Genomic DNA, 19578 nt, shown 5'->3' on the forward strand with positions numbered 1-19578 from the left:
TGAAAAGGCTGACTGTGGTTTGTAGTAAAACATCAAGGATCTTTCATCATGTTGAGATTTTAACTTTATTTCTCTAATTTGTGATGCGCACTGTGATGGAAGTAGAGTTATTTATTAAGGTCTAACTCTTACCCTGAGTATAAACTCCGCAAAGGGATTGTGTCTGTGAATCACACACGATACCTCGAACAGTGCCTGGTATATACTAAATACTTCACACATGTTTGTACTATCGATTTATAAATGAATGGAACTTACCTGGGAAATTAGAAGTTTCCCAAAGGTCCACACTGATGATTCCTCTTATGAAATCCAAAGTCTTCTGGAAGTGGTTCTGTAGTGTGAATTGACCGTACCTGTAATTAGACATAATAGGATGAGTGTTGGGGGGAAAAAGCAACTCAACTTACTTAAAGGATGAAAGGGAAGTCATGAGGTAAAGTATACACAGGTGAAGGTCAACTTCTAAGTAGTGTTTCCTGGTCTGGCTTTTGTTTAAGTTCCTCAAGTCTGTCAGGCCTGAAGAGTGGAACTGAAAAGCACTGATGAGAGAGAACTCTGTCTGATCATGATGGGTTTGTACACAAACATCAGTGGGCTGCAGAGAGCAGTTGTTTGAAGAAGTCCCTGAGAGGGTGACCAGCCTTCTGCCCTGGGAAGACCTTTAGAGCCAATGCTCCTAGTTTTGTGGGGTTGTTGAGTATGGCCCTTCAGGGTGTCAGGGTCACCAGGGTGGCTGTGCATACAAAAGAAGGACCGTACCTCCTGCAGTTTTGGATTGAATGTGAGCAGCCACGCCAGGATGGACTGCAAAGCTATGGAGCTCTGTCCCGCTGGGACCCCAGGGAGCCAGTGTGACACGGGCGCCTTGGAGGTCTCTCTGCCCAGGAACGGCTGAGGGCTGCGGCCCAGGACAGACCCCTCCAGCTCTCCGGATGCCTGACCAAGCAGAGTGGGCTCTGCTACTGCGGAAAGTCCTCGGGGGCTGGTGAAGTCACAGAGCCCACGGGGGCAGGCATGGGCAGAAGCCGGGAGTTGAGAGGCCGCTGTTTCAGAGGGTTGGGGTGCGCATGGATCCCTGCAGCTGCACTGAGAGGCAGTCAAGTTGGGAGGAGCTGGGGAGGACAGCCGGAGCAGACAGCTTAAAGGGCCAGGTTGGCCTCTGTTTCAGTGCCTAAGCATCTCTGGCCAGAGGTGGAGGTCTCTGCCCTGTCTTTCTACTGCAGATGGTCCTTGGCTATTAAAGTCATGGTGGGCATCTGCTTTCAGCTCCTGGAGCCAATCTTGTGGAAAATAACATTGTGTACTTAGGAGATCAAATCACGTACGACTTATAAGGAATCACATTGCAACACGGGAGGGGGTGCTCAGAAGCCAGTGGCTAGGGTGGTCACAACACACCAGATTCTTAATGCATCCAGTTTTAGCAAATTATCACAAAACCGTAAAACCCATCTGTCCTGTACTATTTGGGCTGCTGTAACAATGTCAGGGACTGGGTGGCTTATAAGCAACAGACATTTATTCCTCACGGTTTTGGAGGTTGGGAAGTCCAGGATCATGGCACTGACAGATTTGGTGTTTGGTGAAGGCATCCACTTTCTAGATGGTGCCTGTTCACTATGTCCTCATGTGGTGCGAGGGGTCTCCCTGGGCCTCTTTTATAGGACACTGATCCTACCCATGAGGGCTGTGTCCTCATGACCTGATCACCTCCTAAAGGCCCCACCTCCCACTGTTGCCTGGGGCACTAGGTTTTCAAGGTATGGATGGGGGGGTGGATAGTCAGACCAGAGCACCATCCAGAAACTGCCCCGGGGTCAGCAGTGAAGAGCAGGAATCCGGTCCTCAGGTAGCCCAGGAATTCCTCAGGAGACTCAGCAGGGCAGTGACAATCAGCAGGTCGACCTGGGTTGACCTTTTGAAAAGAGTGACAGTGTCTGCTCAGGACAACCCTGAGGGTCTTGACCTCCAGCAAGGGGCTTGCCATTCTTCTGAGCTCCTGGCAGAAGCACAGTCCTCCAGGGAGGGGCTCATTGCTTCAGCAGGTTTGTTAAGAAGACTGGCTGCGCCTCTCCTGGACACTCCTGTGCTCACCTCCCAGGGAGGCTGTGGCTCACGGGCTCCGAGACAGAGGAACTGTTAACATTCACACAGCCGCGGATTCCAAGACTGGGCTCAACTAGTGTCAGCCAGCTCACAGAGGACCCCAGGAGACAGGGATGGGGGCTCAGGGGTCTCAGAAGTTGAAGGGGGCTCCTGAGGAACGTGACTAGAAATATTCAACAATAAGTATGGCATGAGCACTGTCCTGTCAGTATATCTGGTGAAGTGGTTAGGGTCCCAGCCATGTGAGGCATTAACTGGACTTTCACTGGATCCTGGGGCAGGGGTGAGGGTGGCCGGGACAACAGAGGGCAGAACACCTGGGTCACCCAGAACCGAACCGTCTCAGCTTATTGACCATGTGACCCAGGACAGTGCACACCAGTCAGCGTGCATCAGAAATCCCCTTGGTGCCACACACCGCCGCTCACCAGCCCCACGTGTAACACGTCTGCGTGTATTCCCAGCAAGTACTCTCTGCTCTCAGGCTAGGGGAGCAGCCCCTTAAGTGGGGAGGGCTCCCAGCAGGAAGAGATGTTAAGAAGCAAAAGAGTCCCCTCCGGGTGATGAAGTAGACAGAGGCAGTTCCTAGAGTGAAAAGGTCCTGTCTGTAGAAGAATGAACAGGAAAAGCTCCCACCTCACTAATCAACAGCGCTTCCCCTTGTGAGAAGAGGACGCAGAAAGCAGAGTCCACTCAGGCAGAGGCAGGGGGGAGAGGGGGTGTTGAACCAGGCAGGAGGAGAGGAGAATGGAGGGTAGATGCCAGTGTCCCACCCCACCCCCATGCCCGAGCGCTCCGTCAAACTCACGAACTGCACAACTGTTCCGGGGGCCCTGGCCACACTCCTTAGGGTTAACCCGCTCCATCCCCCAAACTTACTCTCCTTTACTCACTGAACTTCCCCCGCCCCGGAAATACCTTTAAAAGTTTAGCATTTCAGGTCACTGCAATTGATCTGGCTTATCCTTTCCAATTTAACTTTGGCACATTGAATGTAGCACAGCCGTGTACTCTCAGCACAGCTGGCCAAAGAGCGGGCTCCATGGCGAGCGGTGCTTCTCCCCAGTGTCAGGTCCACAAGCTTGACCTCAAGGCAGCCCCTCCAGCCCCAGAGCAGACGGAGCAGCAGCCAGGAATGGGGTACTTTCCTCGTACCATTCAGCTAACTTCCTGCAGCTCTGCCCCCAAGGATCGCTTCCGGGGTGAGGGGATAATCCATGTCCACAGCCCATTGAGTTCCTGGCCACGGCTGCAGAAATGTCAGTAAGGTGCCAGCGGTGGCCGGGGTTATCTGGTGATCCAGTCTCTTTTCTGCTGAAGTGCAGTTTGTCAAGGCTGCCAGAAAGTCCAGGATGGGGCTTTGTCACTTTGGCTGGACTGGCTGTGGGTCATCGACTTGGTTCCCACGTGAGTTACCTAGTATTCCAGAATGTAACCATGGTGCTTGTTTGTGTCAGGGTATGTATCTTGTACAGTTCCTAGGTTTGAAAATTTAAGAGTTCAGCTTTCAGAGTGTTCAGTGCTATATGTTATGAGATTCATGACAGGCTCTGAGCAGGGCGGCAGGAGAATGGTTTTCATGAACTATCTCAGTGGTATAGGTCAGTACACCTCATGCCCTGGGAAGCAGATCACCTGCAGATGAAACGCTTTCTGACAGTGTGACTGTAAATCTCACTGTCTGGAAGGCGAACCTGTAATTCCTGGGGGGAACCACAGAGAAGCACTGCAGCCCTTACTTACTCGGGAGGGGATTGCCCAGCCTGCATCAGCATCATATCCTGGCTTCCCCCCAGGGGTCCCGGGGTCCAAGGGCAGGACCCGGCCGGCCAGAGTGGCCAGTCAGAGCGGGTGGGTAGGCGCCTCGCAGTGACTCCTCCACATGCACAGACGGGCGGGACTCCTCCTGGCTGCTTGCTTCCATATCCAGCCATGTCTTCCCGCGGTACTGACGTTGAGGGGCTCCTATTACCCCATAAGTGTTCCCTGTCATGTGAGACCCCAGCACTGATGCCTCCGGGTCCTCCTCTTTGCACTGTCGCCTCCCCTCCCAAGTTACACAAAGCCCTGGTGGTCCGCCTCCTCTCGTAAGCCTCATTCACACCTCAGGGTGGTACTTAAGGGCAGCGGTTGTGCGGGTTCTACCCCAGAATTGGTCCTCCCATCCTCTGTGCCCTGGTAACAGCAGGTCTGGACCTGCCATCGCGATCAGTCTGAATGTGCCCGTCCTGCCCTGGTCTCCCCTCTGACCAAGCCCAGGGCCTGAGTTGGGGGGTGGGGCGGGCTCTCGCCCTTTGCTCTCTTCACACTCCTTGTCATTCATTCACACAGTTGCGTAGAGGATGTGGGATGCTTATCCTGGCCACTTTCCTGTCCCTGTGTGCCGGGTTCTCCTCTTACCTGTTCACACCCCAGCCAGTTACACTGAAGTGTGGCACACTTCCCCCTTTCCTACACCCCGTCTGAGCACTCCAAGGTGACGATGCCATGAGGATTGCTCTTTGCTTAATGGGATCAACTGGGCACTCACTCCGTGGCACTGGCCATGCTTTCCTCCACCCTGTTCACATCACCAGCCCAGGAACCACTAGACACTGCTCTGCACACGCTGGCTTTCTCCCACTTACAGCCCCTGCAGTGGAACCAGTGTGCTAGGTTTGCGGGGCTCCTCCTCCTGACCCCGTTCGCGTAGCCCTGCCCCATCTCATCAGTGAACTGGTGGTTTGCTCTGTTCACAGAGCCTGTCAACTTCCACCTCGGTACTAAGGGTGTGAAGATGCTCCTGTGTGGTCTGTTCACATCCTCACAGAGGAAGCGAGGACCTCCTCTTCTCCTCTCTGCCCTTCTCACGTCCCTTGTGTGTTCCATCTGTGCACCGACAGATCAGAGATCATTCTTTCCCCGTTCACTCTTGTAGTTCAGTTGTCCCACTGCACCGAGCGTGTGGGGCTCTTTCTATTTGCCATGTTCACATTCCTGCCCAGGTACTTCATGGTACTCGCGGGTGGTTGCTGATCGTCTTTGTCCTGTTCACCTCCTCTGTCCACTGATGCTATTACAGTTACGGTATACAAGGCTACTGTTCTTTACACAGAAACCTCTGGTGAGTTACACCAGTGCATGGACGGGGCAGGGCTCTTTCTTTGCTCCATGAGAATACTCTGCTCAGTGACATCACTGTACTGATGCAGCCAGAATGCATCACCTCCCCAGGTCACATCCCCGGTCCAGCTAACCCTCCACAGTGGGCAGGGGTTGCTCTACTGCCTCATTAATATTCTTGGCCAAGTCACACCACTGGTTATGGGTCGGGGCTCATCCTCTATTCCCAGCTCACACTGCTGTGCCCTGGGCCCTGTTCCCACTTCCCTCTTGTGAGAGATGCTGGGTCCTTCTCACATCGCCTATAAACGTGCATCATCCTCTGTAGCTGCGGGCCCTATTCACTTTGCCCCAATCCCATATCCTGTCCATTTACACCATTGCACTGATGCAGTGATCCAGAGTTCTTCCCCATGACCCCGTTAGCACACCTTGCACAGTATTCAGTACTGATGGGAGAGGGAGCATGTGTACCCCTCACATGCTTCGTCATTTACACCACCACACGGATCACGCTGGGCCTGTTTTCTTTGCCAAGATCATGTTCCCTGTTCAGCGTCACCTCCATACTGCTGGTGTGAGCATGTGTCTCACTTCCTGTATACTCTTCCATCCAGGAACTGATGGTGCAGGTGTCCCCTTGCCATGCCCATAATATTTGGGGCTTCTCATCTCTGCCCCTTTCAGAAAGCTCACATGACATCGCTTCACTGATTAACTGCAGACCCTCCTCCATTCCCTATCACCCCACTGCTCTGACAGAGCAGGTTCTTCCTCCTTGCCTGTCCACATCCCCTGACCAGTTACTCCATTGCACTGATAGTGCAGGGGTCTCACTGACTGGCCCGATCATCTCTCCTCCTGCCCAGCTGCAGTTCACCAAATGATCAGCAAAGCACCTCTCTGAGGTTTCACTTCACCAGTGCATCTAGGCTGGGGCTTCTCCTCTCTACCCCACTCACACATATGCCCAGGCCGGAGACTCACTGCATTTACGGGACCGCATGCATAGCCTCTGTCCAGTTGCTCCAAAGAACTGACGATGGGAGCCCCTTTTCCTCTGCCCTCCCTACATCCCCGGCCAAGTGCACTGCAGGGATGTGGGAGACCGATCTTCACTGCCTTGCTCATATCCCCTGTTCAATTTCTTTTTGCCTCGTTCACAATCTGCCCCATTAAAGCCCTGATGGTGCAGGAGGCCCGCCTCATTGGCCTGGTCATGTGTTCCTTCCTAGTTCCTCCACTGGGACTGAAAGCACGGGCCTGCTCTCTCGCCATCTATATCCTTTGTCTAGTTCTGGCATTCTACTCCTGGGAGGGGGCACCCCCTCTTGGCCTTGTTCACATTTCCTCTCCCTTGCAACACACAGCTCCCTTCTTTGCTCTGTTCGCATTCTCTAACTACATAACCAGTACACTGATTGTGCAAGCTCCATTTCTCCCAATCACATCTCCCAACGTGCCCCAGGGCACTAACTGCACACGACGATGCCTCTTTGTCCTGTTCATACATATTGTTCTCTTTCTTACCTCACAGCACTCATGGGCACAAACCCTCATTCATATTCACTGCCAGGAGAAACCCATGCACTGATGGATGGCCAGTCGTCCTCCTGGCCCTGTTCACATCATGTCGTTACTCCACTACACTGAGGGTGAAAGGTTCTTCTTTGCCCCCTTCACAATGCCCACTCCAATTGGACTTCCTGTCTGCCCTGCGAAGGGATCACTACGTGCAGTCTTCATGTCATACATAATTGCAACAATGAATTAAAAAAAAAAAAGGTGTCTTGATGAACAGAACAACTGCATTGAGATGCAGGTCATCTAGAATGAGGAGTCATACATCTTAATTTGTCTGCCATTAACTCTGGCCAGACAGGGCTATTAACAGGACAGATGGTAGGAACCACAGTGTCAGCCTTAAAAAGACCTGAAGTAACGGCAGCCTATCTCCAGCCGGACCTTGTTACAGCTTATCCTGAGACATTCTGATAATCTTAATGAGGTGCAAAGTCCACAGGCTCCCGCCAACCAAGTCCCCAAAGAAGTACTGCCGATTTTTCCTTGTTCCACTTTAAGAGACTTCCCATAATGGTGTCCATACCTATGACTAGACGGGCCAGAGACAGAGGCGGTAGCTAGCACTTTAATGCAGTTAATATGATAGATCTGATCATGACATCAAGTGGGACCTATGTGCCCCACATGGGGCAACTTGATATGCCCTCGATTTTAACTGAATCACCGTCATTTTTGAAACGGGAGGAATAACTATGACCTGTACCCCAGTATCGAAAAGGGCCAGGAAAGTTGGTTATTTTGCGGGATCCAGTGGTCCCTCAGAGCAGTTTATGTGTGACAACCCCTAGGCAGTGGGACAAGCTCCAGAGAATTACCATCATTCTAGGGGAGGTACCTGGGTGAATGCTACTGCAGAAGGTGAGGTAAGACCAGGGTATGGGGCATTAGGGCCCCTAGAACTAGGAAATGATGGTGTCTCCCTCTGGTTGAGTGGGGCCTCCTCTATCCATCCAACAAAGGGAACTCATTCCTGTGTGAGTTCCTAAGATATACAGCAGGTTTTTTTAATTGTTGAATTTTATAGAAGGATTGGCCCCAATTTTTTTCATGAGGGAAGCCTATGTCCCCAAGTTGCCAATAGATAGGATTGTCTGGGGATGATACTTGAGAGCCTCGAGATTTCTCTGCAGAAGCTAACTGTAAATTAGGAAAAGGTCCTAAATTAAGAAATGCATCCTTGAGAATTCCCTGATGGTCCAGTGGTTAAGACTCAGTGTTTTCACTGCCATGGGCCTGGGTTCAATCTCTGGTCATGGAACTAAGATCCCATAAGCCGGGCAGTACAGCCCAAAAAGGAAAAAATAAAAAAAGAAAATGCTTCCTTGCCTAGGAAAGGAAACCCTCCTACACTGTTGGTGGGCATGGAAATTGGTGCAGCCACCGTAGAAAACAGCATGGAGGTTCCCCAAGAAACTAGAGTCACCATATGATCCAGCGATCCCACTCCTGGGCATATATAACAGAAAAAAATTACAATTCAAAAAGATACATGCACCCCAATGTTCATAACAGCACTATTCACAATAGCCAAGACATGGAGACAATCTAAATGTCCCTCAACAGGTGAATGGATAAGGAAGATGTGACACATATATATGATGGAAAATTACTCAGCCAATAAAAAGAATGAAATAATACCAATGGGAATAACATGGATGGACTTTGAGATGATCAGACTAAGTTAAATAATTCAGAAAGAGAAAGACAAATGCTGTATGATACCACTTATATGTGGAATCTGAAATATAATACAAGTGAACCTATCTGAAAAGCAGACTCACAGAGAACAGACTTGTGGTTGCCAAGTGGCGAAGAGGTGTGGGAGAAGGATGGAGGGGGACTTTGGGATTAGCATATGTGAACTATATAGGATGGATAGACAACAAGATCCTACTGTACAGCACAGGGAACTATATTCAATATCCTGTGATAAACCATAATGGAGAAGAATATGAGAAAGAATGTATGTATGTGTATAACTGAATCACTCTGCTGTAGAGCAGAAATTAACACAACAGTGTAAATCAACTATACTTCAATAAAGTAATTTTTATTAAAAAAGAAAAGAAATGCTTCCTTTCTGGAGTTTCAGTTTTTGAACTGGCCGTCCAGCTATGAGATCTTAACTATCATTACTAATTGAAACCCAAAGAGAGATTCAGATGGGGGTCCCTGAGGGAGACAGGAAGCAGAGGATGTTGCCCAGAGGAAAAAACGGCACGGTGGGTCAAGCCGTTCCTGGCTCTGATCAACTAAAACTTGCTTGTTGGTGGGTGAGTTGCTCTCAAGTCAGCTGGGACAGCTATTCCCTCCCAGGCTTTGTGAACTGTATGGGCTGAGCCATGAGAGAAAGAAAGGCAGCTTTCCAAGGCGGGGGGGCGGGGGGGGTCCCCTTGGAAAAGTTCCTTGGATTGTGGGTCAAGGAGGGCAGACTCTGAGTTTGAAATGGCTTTATGATCTGCAGGGTCAGGGTTTTTGACAAAACAACAAAGCCACCCAACCATGCCAATTTTGAGTAATAATGCTTTGCCTTCTTCTGCTGTTTGCCATTTATCATTGGCCATCAGGGACTGTGGCTATGCTAGGGTGAGCCCATTCCCAGGCCATAAAAGTCCACTGTAGAAATAGAAGGGGTTCATTTCACATAGTCATTTTCTAAGAGCTCTCCTGACCTGGCTGACCAGTGGCATTTTTATCTATTTGACAGGTGTGCTGAGTACAGATGCGAATCTATCTACAGAGGACAGGGAGGAGTCCAACTTGATGTCAAAACTTAACTCAGAGAACCTAAGGACCCCTAGTTATTCCCACTGACTGCCTCATTTCTTAGACCATGAGCCAGAGTGTGGGGCCTGTAGTAAAGACTCTTACTAAGCCAGTATGTGCCCTTTTCCTGAAGGTTCTGTACAAAGTCCTTTAAGATGGTTTGTATTTCTAGCTCCTCTGTCCATGAAATTCTCCAGGCAAGAATACTGGAGTGGGTTGCCATTTCCTTCTCCAGGGGATCTTCCTGAGCCAAGGATCGAACCCGGGTCTCCTGCATTGCAGGCAGAATCTTTACCATCTGAGCCACCAGGGAAGCCCATTTCTACCCTTAGGAAACTTCAAATCTCTATCTCAATTTCTTGTTCACTCCTGACAGTTTCTACAAGTTGGGTGTTTACCAGAAATACCTGCAGCAGTGGCTTGGTTCGACCTCCCTTTCTAAGGCATCCCAGTTGACCTTCACGGGGTTGGAGTCCACCTGCAAGAGGGCAATCCTGACACTGCCTGATTGATTCCTACGCTGTGTTCATCAAATCAGGCTCTCAGAATGCTGAGCCACCGCGGCACCGAGAGGACTCCAGAGTGTTTCTGTGGTACTTCACAAGTATTAGTTAAATCGAGAACAGCAGCAAGAGCTCTCAGAGGTACCAGGACCAAATGCTCCTTAGTCTTCCATTTTGTTCATTCAACACTGCTAAAGACCTCTAAGTATACAAACTTGTCGGGCCCTCCAAGTCCAGGGAAAAAGTATAACACAAATGAACTTATCTATGGAACAAAAATGGACTCCCAGACACAGAACAGACCGGTGGAGTGGGGCACGGGGAATGGATGGATGAGGAGGGTGGGATTAGCAGATGCAAACTACTACTTATAGAATGGATAGCAATAAGGTCCTATTGTTCAGCACAGGGAACTATATTCACTATCCTATGATAAACTATAATGAAAAATAATATATAAAAAAAGAATGTTTCTCTGGGTCTAACTGAATCACTCTATTGTACAGCCGAAATTAACACAACATTGTAAAACCACTCTCAGTTCAGTTGTGTCCGACTTTATGTGATCCCATAGACTGCACCATGCACCCTGTCCATGCACCCTGCACCCTGCCCACTGCCAAATCCCGGAGTTTACTCAAACTCATGTCCCTTGAATTTGTGATGTCATCCAACCATCTCATCCTCTGTCATCCCCTTCTCCTCCCGCCTTCAATCTTTCCCAGCATCAGGGTCTTTTCCAATGAGTCAATTCTTCACTTCATGTGGCAAAGTATTGGAGTTTCAGCTTCAACATCAGTCCTTCCAATGAATATTCAGGACTGATCTCCTTTAGGTTGGACTGGTTGGATCTCCTTGCAGTCCAAGGGACTCTCAAGAGTCTTCTCCAACACCACAGTTCAAAAGCATCAATTCTTCAGCACTCAGCCTTCTTTATAGTCCAACTCTCACATCCATACATGACCACTGGAAAAACCATAGCCTTGACTAGACGGACCTTTGTTGGCAAAGTGATGTCTCTGCTTTTCAATATGCTGTCTAGGTTGGTCATAGCTTTTCTTCCAAGGAGCAAGTGTCTTTTAATTTCATGGCTGCAATCACCATCTGCAGTGATTTTGTCTGCAAAATAAAAGTCTGTCACTGTTTCCACTGTTTCCCCATCTATTTGCCATGAAGTGATGGGACCGGATGCCATGATCTTAGTTTTCTGAATGTTGAGCTTTAAGCCAAGTTTTTCACTCTCCTCTTTCACTTTCATCAGGAGGCTAAGTTCTTCTTTGCCTTCGACTTCAATAAAAAATAAACTAAGAGAGTTGAGGAGCCAAAAGAAGACCACTCTGCCCAAACCACAGCATCCTGAGCTAGGGAGCTGCTCGGGGATGACTCAGCTTTCCAAGCCCTGCTACAACACAGACTGGAGAACCACAGAGATACCAGACCAACACAACACGACACGACACAAAGCCACTGAAGCAGAAGCTGGCCATCAGCCAGCAGTGCCTTCCCACACAGTATCTGCTGTCTGATGAATTCAGTTAGCAAACCCAGACACCACGTTACCCCTGTCACCAAATCAACCTGCTCACTGTACCATCTGTTTTAAAATACACTCCAGGGTTGCTTTGATCACATTTTGGTAAGGGAACAGACATGGAGACAACTGCCTTTTGAAAAAGACTTATACTCAAAGAGTTCCCCAGTGAACAGGAGGCCCGACACCACACAGGGCCACACAATGTCATTTTCAGAGAGAAGTTGAGAGAGAGTGAGAGAGGACCTGGGACTGTTCTCACTTCAAAAGTGAGAAGTAACTAGAGAAGGGCACTCCTACTGGGCAGGAAGTGAAACAGGCTGCAGCTTGTGGTTGAAGATTTGTAATAAGATTCATGCTCACAAAATCCCTGGGGAGGTGAGATGTAAACTACACGCCACTGGCACAGCCCAAGGATTCCAAGATGTCGACCAGCAATTGGAAAATATAAAAAATAATTAAGCTATTACAGCCTACTACTCAGGAACCTCCTTCTGAGTACACCCCTGAGCTGCATGGCCCTACAGAGCACACATTCCCTATCAGAGCCCCCAGCTTCTCCGTACCTTCCCCGTTTACACCTCTCTTGCTGACTCTTCCCTCAGACTGTCTGAATCCTTGACTTACACAATCTTACAGGATCCTTGTCTAGGAAGGCTATTTCATCCATGCACCCTCCTGTCCACTCCTCCCATTGACTAAGTGCTATGCCTTTCCACACACTTCTTTCTGCATCTTCCCCTTGGGTTGATGTTCCAACCACTATTTACATCCTACGAGTCTTCCTCCTCTGAATAGTCCTTCCTCCCTGGAATTTCCTGGAGGACCTTACTGGAGGGTATCTACACCCTCCACTCAAGAACCTCATGCAAGGGCTTCCCTGGTGGTCCAGTGGTTAAGAATCCACCTGCCAATGCAGAAGACACAGGTTCAATCCCTGGTCCTGGGAAGATTCCACATGCCACAGGGCAACTAAGCCCATGCACCACAACTACTGAAGCCCAAGGTTAACTACATCCACCACTACTACACTTTGTGTTGACTGCATCATCATGCTGCTTTCCCCTGAAAGCAGTTTTCTGTAGGTTAGGTGCTCCCTCCATTCATGCATAGCCTTCCAGGTCTTACCACAGAATGGATATTTCTTCACTTGTGCAACTTCTGCCAAATACTCCTCTTGGCAGGTTTCTCATTCACTTTCTAATCCATCAGCCTCCAGAATGGATGTACCTTCTATGTATGTGCCATCCTTGGACGGCTCCCCTAGACAGGTTGCATCCTCCACTCAGGAACTTCCTGGTGAGGCCTTACCTAGGCTGCCTGCTTCGAGCACCTGTGCAGCTCCTGCTAGATTCTCAACTAGCTTATAGCATCTCCACCAATGCACCCTCTGCCAAGACCTTTATTCACGTAAAAAGTCATTAGGTTTCAAATGCTAGCAGATAATTTTCTTTTAAAAAAATGCCTGCAATGTATGACAAAACCCACTAAAATATTGCAAAGTGATTAGCCTCCAACTAATAAAAATGAATGAAAAAAAATTTTTTTTTAATAAAATAAATTTAAAGCTTTCCTTCAGACCACCTGGTACATGGAAGAAAAAAAAAATGCCTGTGTAGGACTAGCAAACTCATCTGTTCTCCAGATTAGATCTGTGAGCTTTCACTCTGCAATTTATGCCCTAGGAAAGAATGTATTAGAGGTTACTAATGTATTAGAAGTTAGAGGTTACTACATGGTCCTACATTTTAAAATTCTAATTTGGCACCACAAAGGCCCGTTCTAAAGAGTCATAGCCATAGGACTGCAGGGCCTGTCTAACTCAAGAACCAGGGAATTCTGTAGATACTGGAATATTAAAACATGAAGATTTGTACCTAAAGTCAATTAATCTATGAAAAGGAGGCAAGAATACACAATGGAGAAAAGACAGCTTTTTCATTAAGAGGTGCTGGTGAAATTGGACAGCTACATGTAAATGAATAAAATTAGAATACTCTCTAATACACAAAATTAAACTCAAAATGGATTAGAGACCTAAATGTAAGACCAGATACTATAAAATTCCTAGAGGAAAACAGGCAGGACACTCTGACATAAGCTGAAGCAATCTTTTTCAATTTACCTCCTAGAATAATGAAAATTAAAAACAAAAATTAACAAACGGGATCTAATTTAACTTCAAAGCTCTGCACAGCCAAGGAAACCATAAACCAAACAAAAGCACAACATAAAGAATAAGGGGAAATATCTGCAAATGAAGCAACCAACAGGAGATTAATTTCTAAACTATACAAACAGTTCATGTAGCTCATTGTCAAAACAAACAAACAGACAAAAAACAATCAAAGTGGGCAGAAGATCTAAATAGACTTTTGTTCAAAGAAGACATACAGGTGGCCAAAAAGCACATGAAGACATGCTCAATACCAGTAATTACTAGAGACATGCAAATCAAAACTACAATGAGGTATCACCTCACACCAGTCAGTCAGAAGGTCAAAATGGACATTATCAAAGAATTTACAAGAAATAAATGCTACAGAAGGTGTAATTAAGGGAACCCTCCCACACTGTTGGTAAAAATGCAAATTGGTACAATCATTATGGAGAACAGTACAGAGGTTCTTTAAAACTAAAAACAGAACTGTCCTATAATCCAGCAATCCTACTGTTGGGCATATAATCGGAGATAACTGTAATTCAACTGTAAAGTAATTAGCCTCCAATTAAAGTAAAACAAATAAAAATAAATAAATTTAAATGAAATAGGAATAAATAAATAAAAAGAATCTGTGGCTACAAAAAAAAAAAAGATACTTGCACCTCAATGTTCATTGTTGTATTATTTACAACAGCCAGGTCATGGAAGCAACCTAAATGTCCACTGAGAGTAACAGATAAAAGACACGGTACATATATACAATGAAATAGTATTCAGTGATGAAAAAGAAGAGAGTGAGAGGGGCTTGGTTAAGGCCAGGAGGGTTTCATGGCTCTTGTAATGATTCACAAATCTATGCAGTGAACATCTTTCTTGACAGTGAGGCATCTGTAACTATTTGTGGAATGAGCACCAGATGTCAAGAAATGTTTCTTGGATTAAACAAGCACCGACTTCACCAAGCTCTACGCACACCAGACACAGTTACACTCAGACACTCCTGAGAAGCCGGCAAAGTCTAAACCCGTGCCAAGCTTCTATCAGTGGTGGAAGGAAGAAAATAGAGGGTGTCACTAGACAGAGAGGAGCAGAGAGGGAACCAAGCTGAGGACTGTATGGTTCCTGGATGAAGCCCCGTCTTCCTCGTCTGCACAGCACTCGACCCCCACAAGGTGAAGCAGGCGAGGCCGGGTTCTCACAGCCCGAGGCCCGAGCATCCAGCAATCACATGAGAACCAGGCCTGGCCGCCCCGTGGGGGACCTGTCTCAGCAGCTGGGGAGGGAGACACGGGCAGCCATCTGTTAGGGGCGTGGCCTGTGCCAGGCTCTGCGTTAAGTCACAGTTTACAGGCACATGGTGACGTCATCTCTGGGAAAACCCCGAGATGGAGGCACTCCGATTATCCCTGTTTTACAGGTGAGGAAGCTGCTCCTCACAGGAGACAGATGCATGTTCAAGAGCACACAGCCAGAAAGTGGTGACCTGGGATGGCGAACCCAGGCCCACTGACCCCACTGTTGAAGCCAGCTGGGCAGCCTCTGACCAGTCGTGTAGACAGGCCAGGAGCAGCGGGGGGGGCCCTGCGGCATCTGATGAACGTCCACAGAGAGTGTCACAGCACTGCCCAATAAGCCTGTCTCACGTCTCTTTTTTGGACTGAGACAGGGTAAAATAAAGAATACATGAACTCCACAGGGCCGTAATTCCTTTTGTGTGTATTTCTTTATGGTTTCCCCATCACTCCTCGATCTTCATGTCAAAGTCCTGCCCCATTAAGTTCACACTGACCGCCCCGCCATCCTCTTCAATCACCCCCTTGGCTTCACCTCCCACTTGTAGGTGGTCCCCACCAGGAATAAAGCCTTAGGCTCCTCCCTCACGGGTTTCAGCCCCTCCCCCATTACCACCATCCTTCTGGGAATCCAACAGGCCCTCTCCACGCCAACCTCCCAACCTCCCTGGTCCAGACTCCTTCAGAGCCAGTGAGGAAGTCCTGCCCCGCAACCTCAGCCAGCGACGGCCCCCAGGACCATACACCATCCTGTCACCATCGGAAACCGCTCCCCGATTTCAGGATTCCAGCATCCCTCCCTGACCACCCACTCCACCCCTCCATCCCTCATGAGAGGGCCCCCCTGCCACCCCATGTCGCCCAGACGCCTCAAGGACAAATGACAGAAAGCGAGCAGTTACAAGCACAGCCATTAACACTTTAATAATAGTGCTGATGGCAAAGGGCCAGGCCTCCCTCATCTGTGGGCAGTTTGGGGCGAGATGAAGCTACTGATGAGGTGTGGCTGGACTTGGGGGCCTGGGCATCCCTACTTCTTCTTGCGAGGGGTTCGTGCAGCTGTGGGCCGAGTGAAGGCATTGGGCTCAAAGAGGCGGCGGAGAATTTCATTGTTGGTCAGCGCCCTCTGCACGTGTTCCGGGCTGATGCGCATCCTGTGGTTGGCGCTGGCCTCCTTCCCTGCCAGGTCCAGGATTTTGGCCATCAGGTACTCAAGGACTGCGGTCAGGAACATGGGTGTGGCTGAGCTCAGGCGGTTGGCAAACTGACCCTCTCGCAGGAGGCGGTCCACGCGGCTCACGGGGAGCTGCAGCTCGACCCTAGTGGAACGAGAATGCCTCTTACTGCGATGGCAGTTCGATAGGCGTCTTCCCCGAGACATGGTGTCGGCTGGATGTTGCCTCGATCAGCCCAGACTACCGATCCCGCTGGCTGGGGCCTCCCTAGATGCCAGTGCCTTTCTGCTGGCTGTGCCCCCTTGCTCAGCTCTCTTATTGCTCAGGGGGCTGCCTTTGTGACAGCTCAGGCTTTGTGATGTCATCGGTGGCCAGCTGGCCCTGACCAGGACTGGCCTAGAAATGGCTGATAGGAAATCTGGTCTCTCTGTTGAAAAGACCATCTCTTTCTGTCAGACTACAACATTCTAGCTAAAAATGTGTTTCAATGGAAAACTAATCTCTGAATATAGGACACAACTGTGGGTTATTTCATTCAATCATATCATATCATATCATATCATTCATTTCATATCATCATTGAGCCCTTTTACATCCTTTTGGAAGCCTGTAGGTCACTGATAAAACCTCTGCTGAAGGCTCAATTTCATTTTCATACAGCAGTCAAACAATCTCAATGGTCAGAGGAGCCTGGCGGGCTGCAGTCCATGGGGTGGCAAAGAGTTAGACATCATTGAGTGACTAGGCACAGCATATATATAAATATATATATATATATATCATATTTTTTGGTTCTTCCATTCACCAACTGATAGACATGTGAGTTACTTTTGGCTGTTAAAAATAATGCCCTATAAACATTTATGTAAAAGCTTTTCTGTTAACACACAGCTTCAATTTTTTCTTTTTTTTAAAATGCAGACTTTTAAGTTTTTTTTTTTTTTTTTTTAGTATTTTAAAATCTTTATTGAATTTGTTACAATACTGCTTCTGTTTTTTATTTTTTGTTTTTTTTGGCCACAAGGCATGTGGGATGTTAGCTTCCTGACCAGGGATCAAACCCATACCCCCGGCAGCCTGCCAGGTTCCTCTGTCCATGGGATTTTCCAGGCAAGAAGACTGGAGTGGGTTGCCATTTCCTTCTCCAGTATATTTTTAATGGAGTGTATTTAAAAGGTCAGAAATTCGGTACCTGGATTGCCAGAGAAGTCCCTGGCTTCAATTTTATGTATATACCTAAAAGTACAACTGTTTGGTCATGTGGTGAAACTTTTTATTTATGATCTGACCATTTGAAGCTCTCTCTAGATTGATGGTTTGTAGAGATCTAGTTCCCATTGGGTGAGAAACAACACAGAATCTGGTTCATCTGTCTTTTTTGTCTATTTTTGAGCTCAAATTAATGAAGAAGTTCATGTCCTCTGGGAGGCTGTCTCTATGTTTATACTTGACCTGTGGCTGAAACTGTAGAATTGAAGCTGTAAGCTCTATTTCTCTGTGCCTGTATAACTATGCCTGCAATTCAGAAATGCTTTCACAAACTCTGTGTTTGTGAAATAAAGCTTTCTTACCTCTACATAGTATTAACATAGATTATAAATGATCTGAAATTAATGGGGCTCAGTTCTGATTGGCATATCTAGATGAACACTTGCTTACATAGATTGAGTATTCCTAAAATTTCCTAAAATAAGGAAACTGAATTTCCTTTAGGACATGGGCAGATGTTATAACTAGTTGACGAGAGAAACCAAAGAATGGAAAGTAATATTGATCACAAATAGTAGGATAAATATGTTAATAGAGGCCGGATTGTTTGATTGCTATATGAAAATGAAATTGAACCTTCAGCAGAGGTTGTATCAGTGACCTACAGGCTTCCAAAAGGATGTGAAAGGGCTCAATGATGATATAAAAATGGAATGAAATAACCCAGAGTTGTGTCCTATAGACAGAGATTAGTTTTCCATTGAAACACATTTTTAGCTAGAATGTTGTAGTCTGACAGAAAGAGATGGTCTTTTCAACAGAGAGACCAGATTTCCTATCAGCCATTTCTAGGCCAGTCCTGGTCAGGGCCAACTGGCCACCGATGACATCACAAAGCCTGAGCTGTCACAAAGGCAGCCCCCTGAGCAATAAGAGAGCTGAGCAAGCGGGCACAGCCAGCAGAAAGGCACTGGCATCTAGGGAGACCCCAGCCAGCGGGATCGGTAGTCTGGGCTGATCGAGGCAACATCCAGCCGACACCATGTCTCGGGGAAGACGCCTATCGAACTGCCATCGCAGTAAGAGGCATTCTCGTTCCACCAGGGCCGAGCTGCAGCTCCCCGTGAGCCGCGTGGACCGCCTCCTGCGAGAGCGTCAGGGCACCCAGCGCCTGAGTTCAGCCACACCTGTGTTCCTGACCGCAGTCCTTGAATACCTGACGGCCAACATCCTGGACCTGGCGGGGAAGGAGGCCAGCGCCAACCACAGGGTGCGCATCAGCCCGGAACACGTGCAGAGGGCGCTGACCAACAATGAGAATCTCTGCCACATCTTTGAGCCCAGCCCCTTCTCCTCTCAGCCCACAGCTGCACCAACCCCCTCCCAAGAAGAAGTAGGGATGCCCAGGCCCCCAAGTCCAGCCACACCTCATCAGTAGCTTCATCTCGCCCCAAACTGCCCACAGATGAGGGAGGCCTGGCCCTTTGCCATCAGCACTATTATTAAAGTGTTAATGGCTGTGCTTGTAACTGCTCGCTTTCTGTCATTTGTCCTTGAGGCGTCTGGGCGACATGGGGTGGCAGGGGGGCCCTCTCATGAGGGATGGAGGGGTGGAGTGGGTGGTCAGGGAGGGATGCTGAAATCCTGAAATCGGGGAGCGGTTTCCGATGGTGACAGGATGGTGTGTGGTCCTGGGGGCTGTCGCTGGCTGAGGTTGCGGGGCAGGACTTCCTCACTGGCTCTGAAGGAGTCTGGACCAGGGAGGTTGGGAGGTTGGCGTGGAGAGGGCCTGTTGGATTCCCAGAAGGATGGTGGTAATGGGGGAGGGGCTGAAACCCGTGAGGGAGGAGCCTAAGGCTTTATTCCTGGTGGGGACCACCTACAAGTGGGAGGTGAAGCCAAGGGGGTGATTGAAGAGGATGGCGGGGCGGTCAGTGTGAACTTAATGGGGCAGGACTTTGACATGAAGATCGAGGAGTGATGGGGAAACCATAAAGAAATACACACAAAAGGAATTACGGCCCTGTGGAGTTCATGTATTCTTTATTTTACCCTGTCTCAGTCCAAAAAAGAGACGTGAGACAGGCTTATTGGGCAGTGCTGTGACACTCTCTGTGGACGTTCATCAGATGCCGCAGGGCCC

General features: G+C 48.4%; 2 protein-coding genes across 2 annotated transcripts; one reads left to right on the top strand and one right to left on the bottom strand.

The window, feature by feature from the left end:
• Positions 1 to 15949: 15949 nt before the first annotated feature.
• Positions 15950 to 16565, bottom strand: LOC110146235 (histone H2A-Bbd type 1-like). The gene has a single exon (XM_020906961.2). The coding sequence runs from the start codon at positions 16430 to 16432 to the stop codon at positions 16082 to 16084; it is 351 nt and encodes a 116-aa protein (XP_020762620.1). The 5' UTR covers positions 16433 to 16565; the 3' UTR covers positions 15950 to 16081.
• Positions 16566 to 18407: 1842 nt separating this feature from the next.
• On the top strand, positions 18408 to 18964 carry LOC110146234 (histone H2A-Bbd type 1-like). The gene has a single exon (XM_020906960.2). It carries the CDS (start codon positions 18478 to 18480, stop codon positions 18871 to 18873), a length of 396 nt encoding a protein of 131 aa, XP_020762619.2. The 5' UTR covers positions 18408 to 18477; the 3' UTR covers positions 18874 to 18964.
• Positions 18965 to 19578: the final 614 nt, after the last annotated feature.

Source organism: Odocoileus virginianus, unplaced genomic scaffold (assembly GCF_023699985.2).
Source record: "Odocoileus virginianus isolate 20LAN1187 ecotype Illinois unplaced genomic scaffold, Ovbor_1.2 Unplaced_Scaffold_10, whole genome shotgun sequence".
Lineage (NCBI taxonomy): Eukaryota > Metazoa > Chordata > Mammalia > Artiodactyla > Cervidae > Odocoileus > Odocoileus virginianus.

Excerpts from the sequence above, each read along its gene's own strand:
- LOC110146235 (XM_020906961.2), bottom strand. The coding sequence starts at position 16,432 with ATGTCTCGGGGAAGACGCCTATCGAACTGCCATCGCAGTAAGAGGCAT.
- LOC110146234 (XM_020906960.2), top strand. The coding sequence starts at position 18,478 with ATGTCTCGGGGAAGACGCCTATCGAACTGCCATCGCAGTAAGAGGCAT.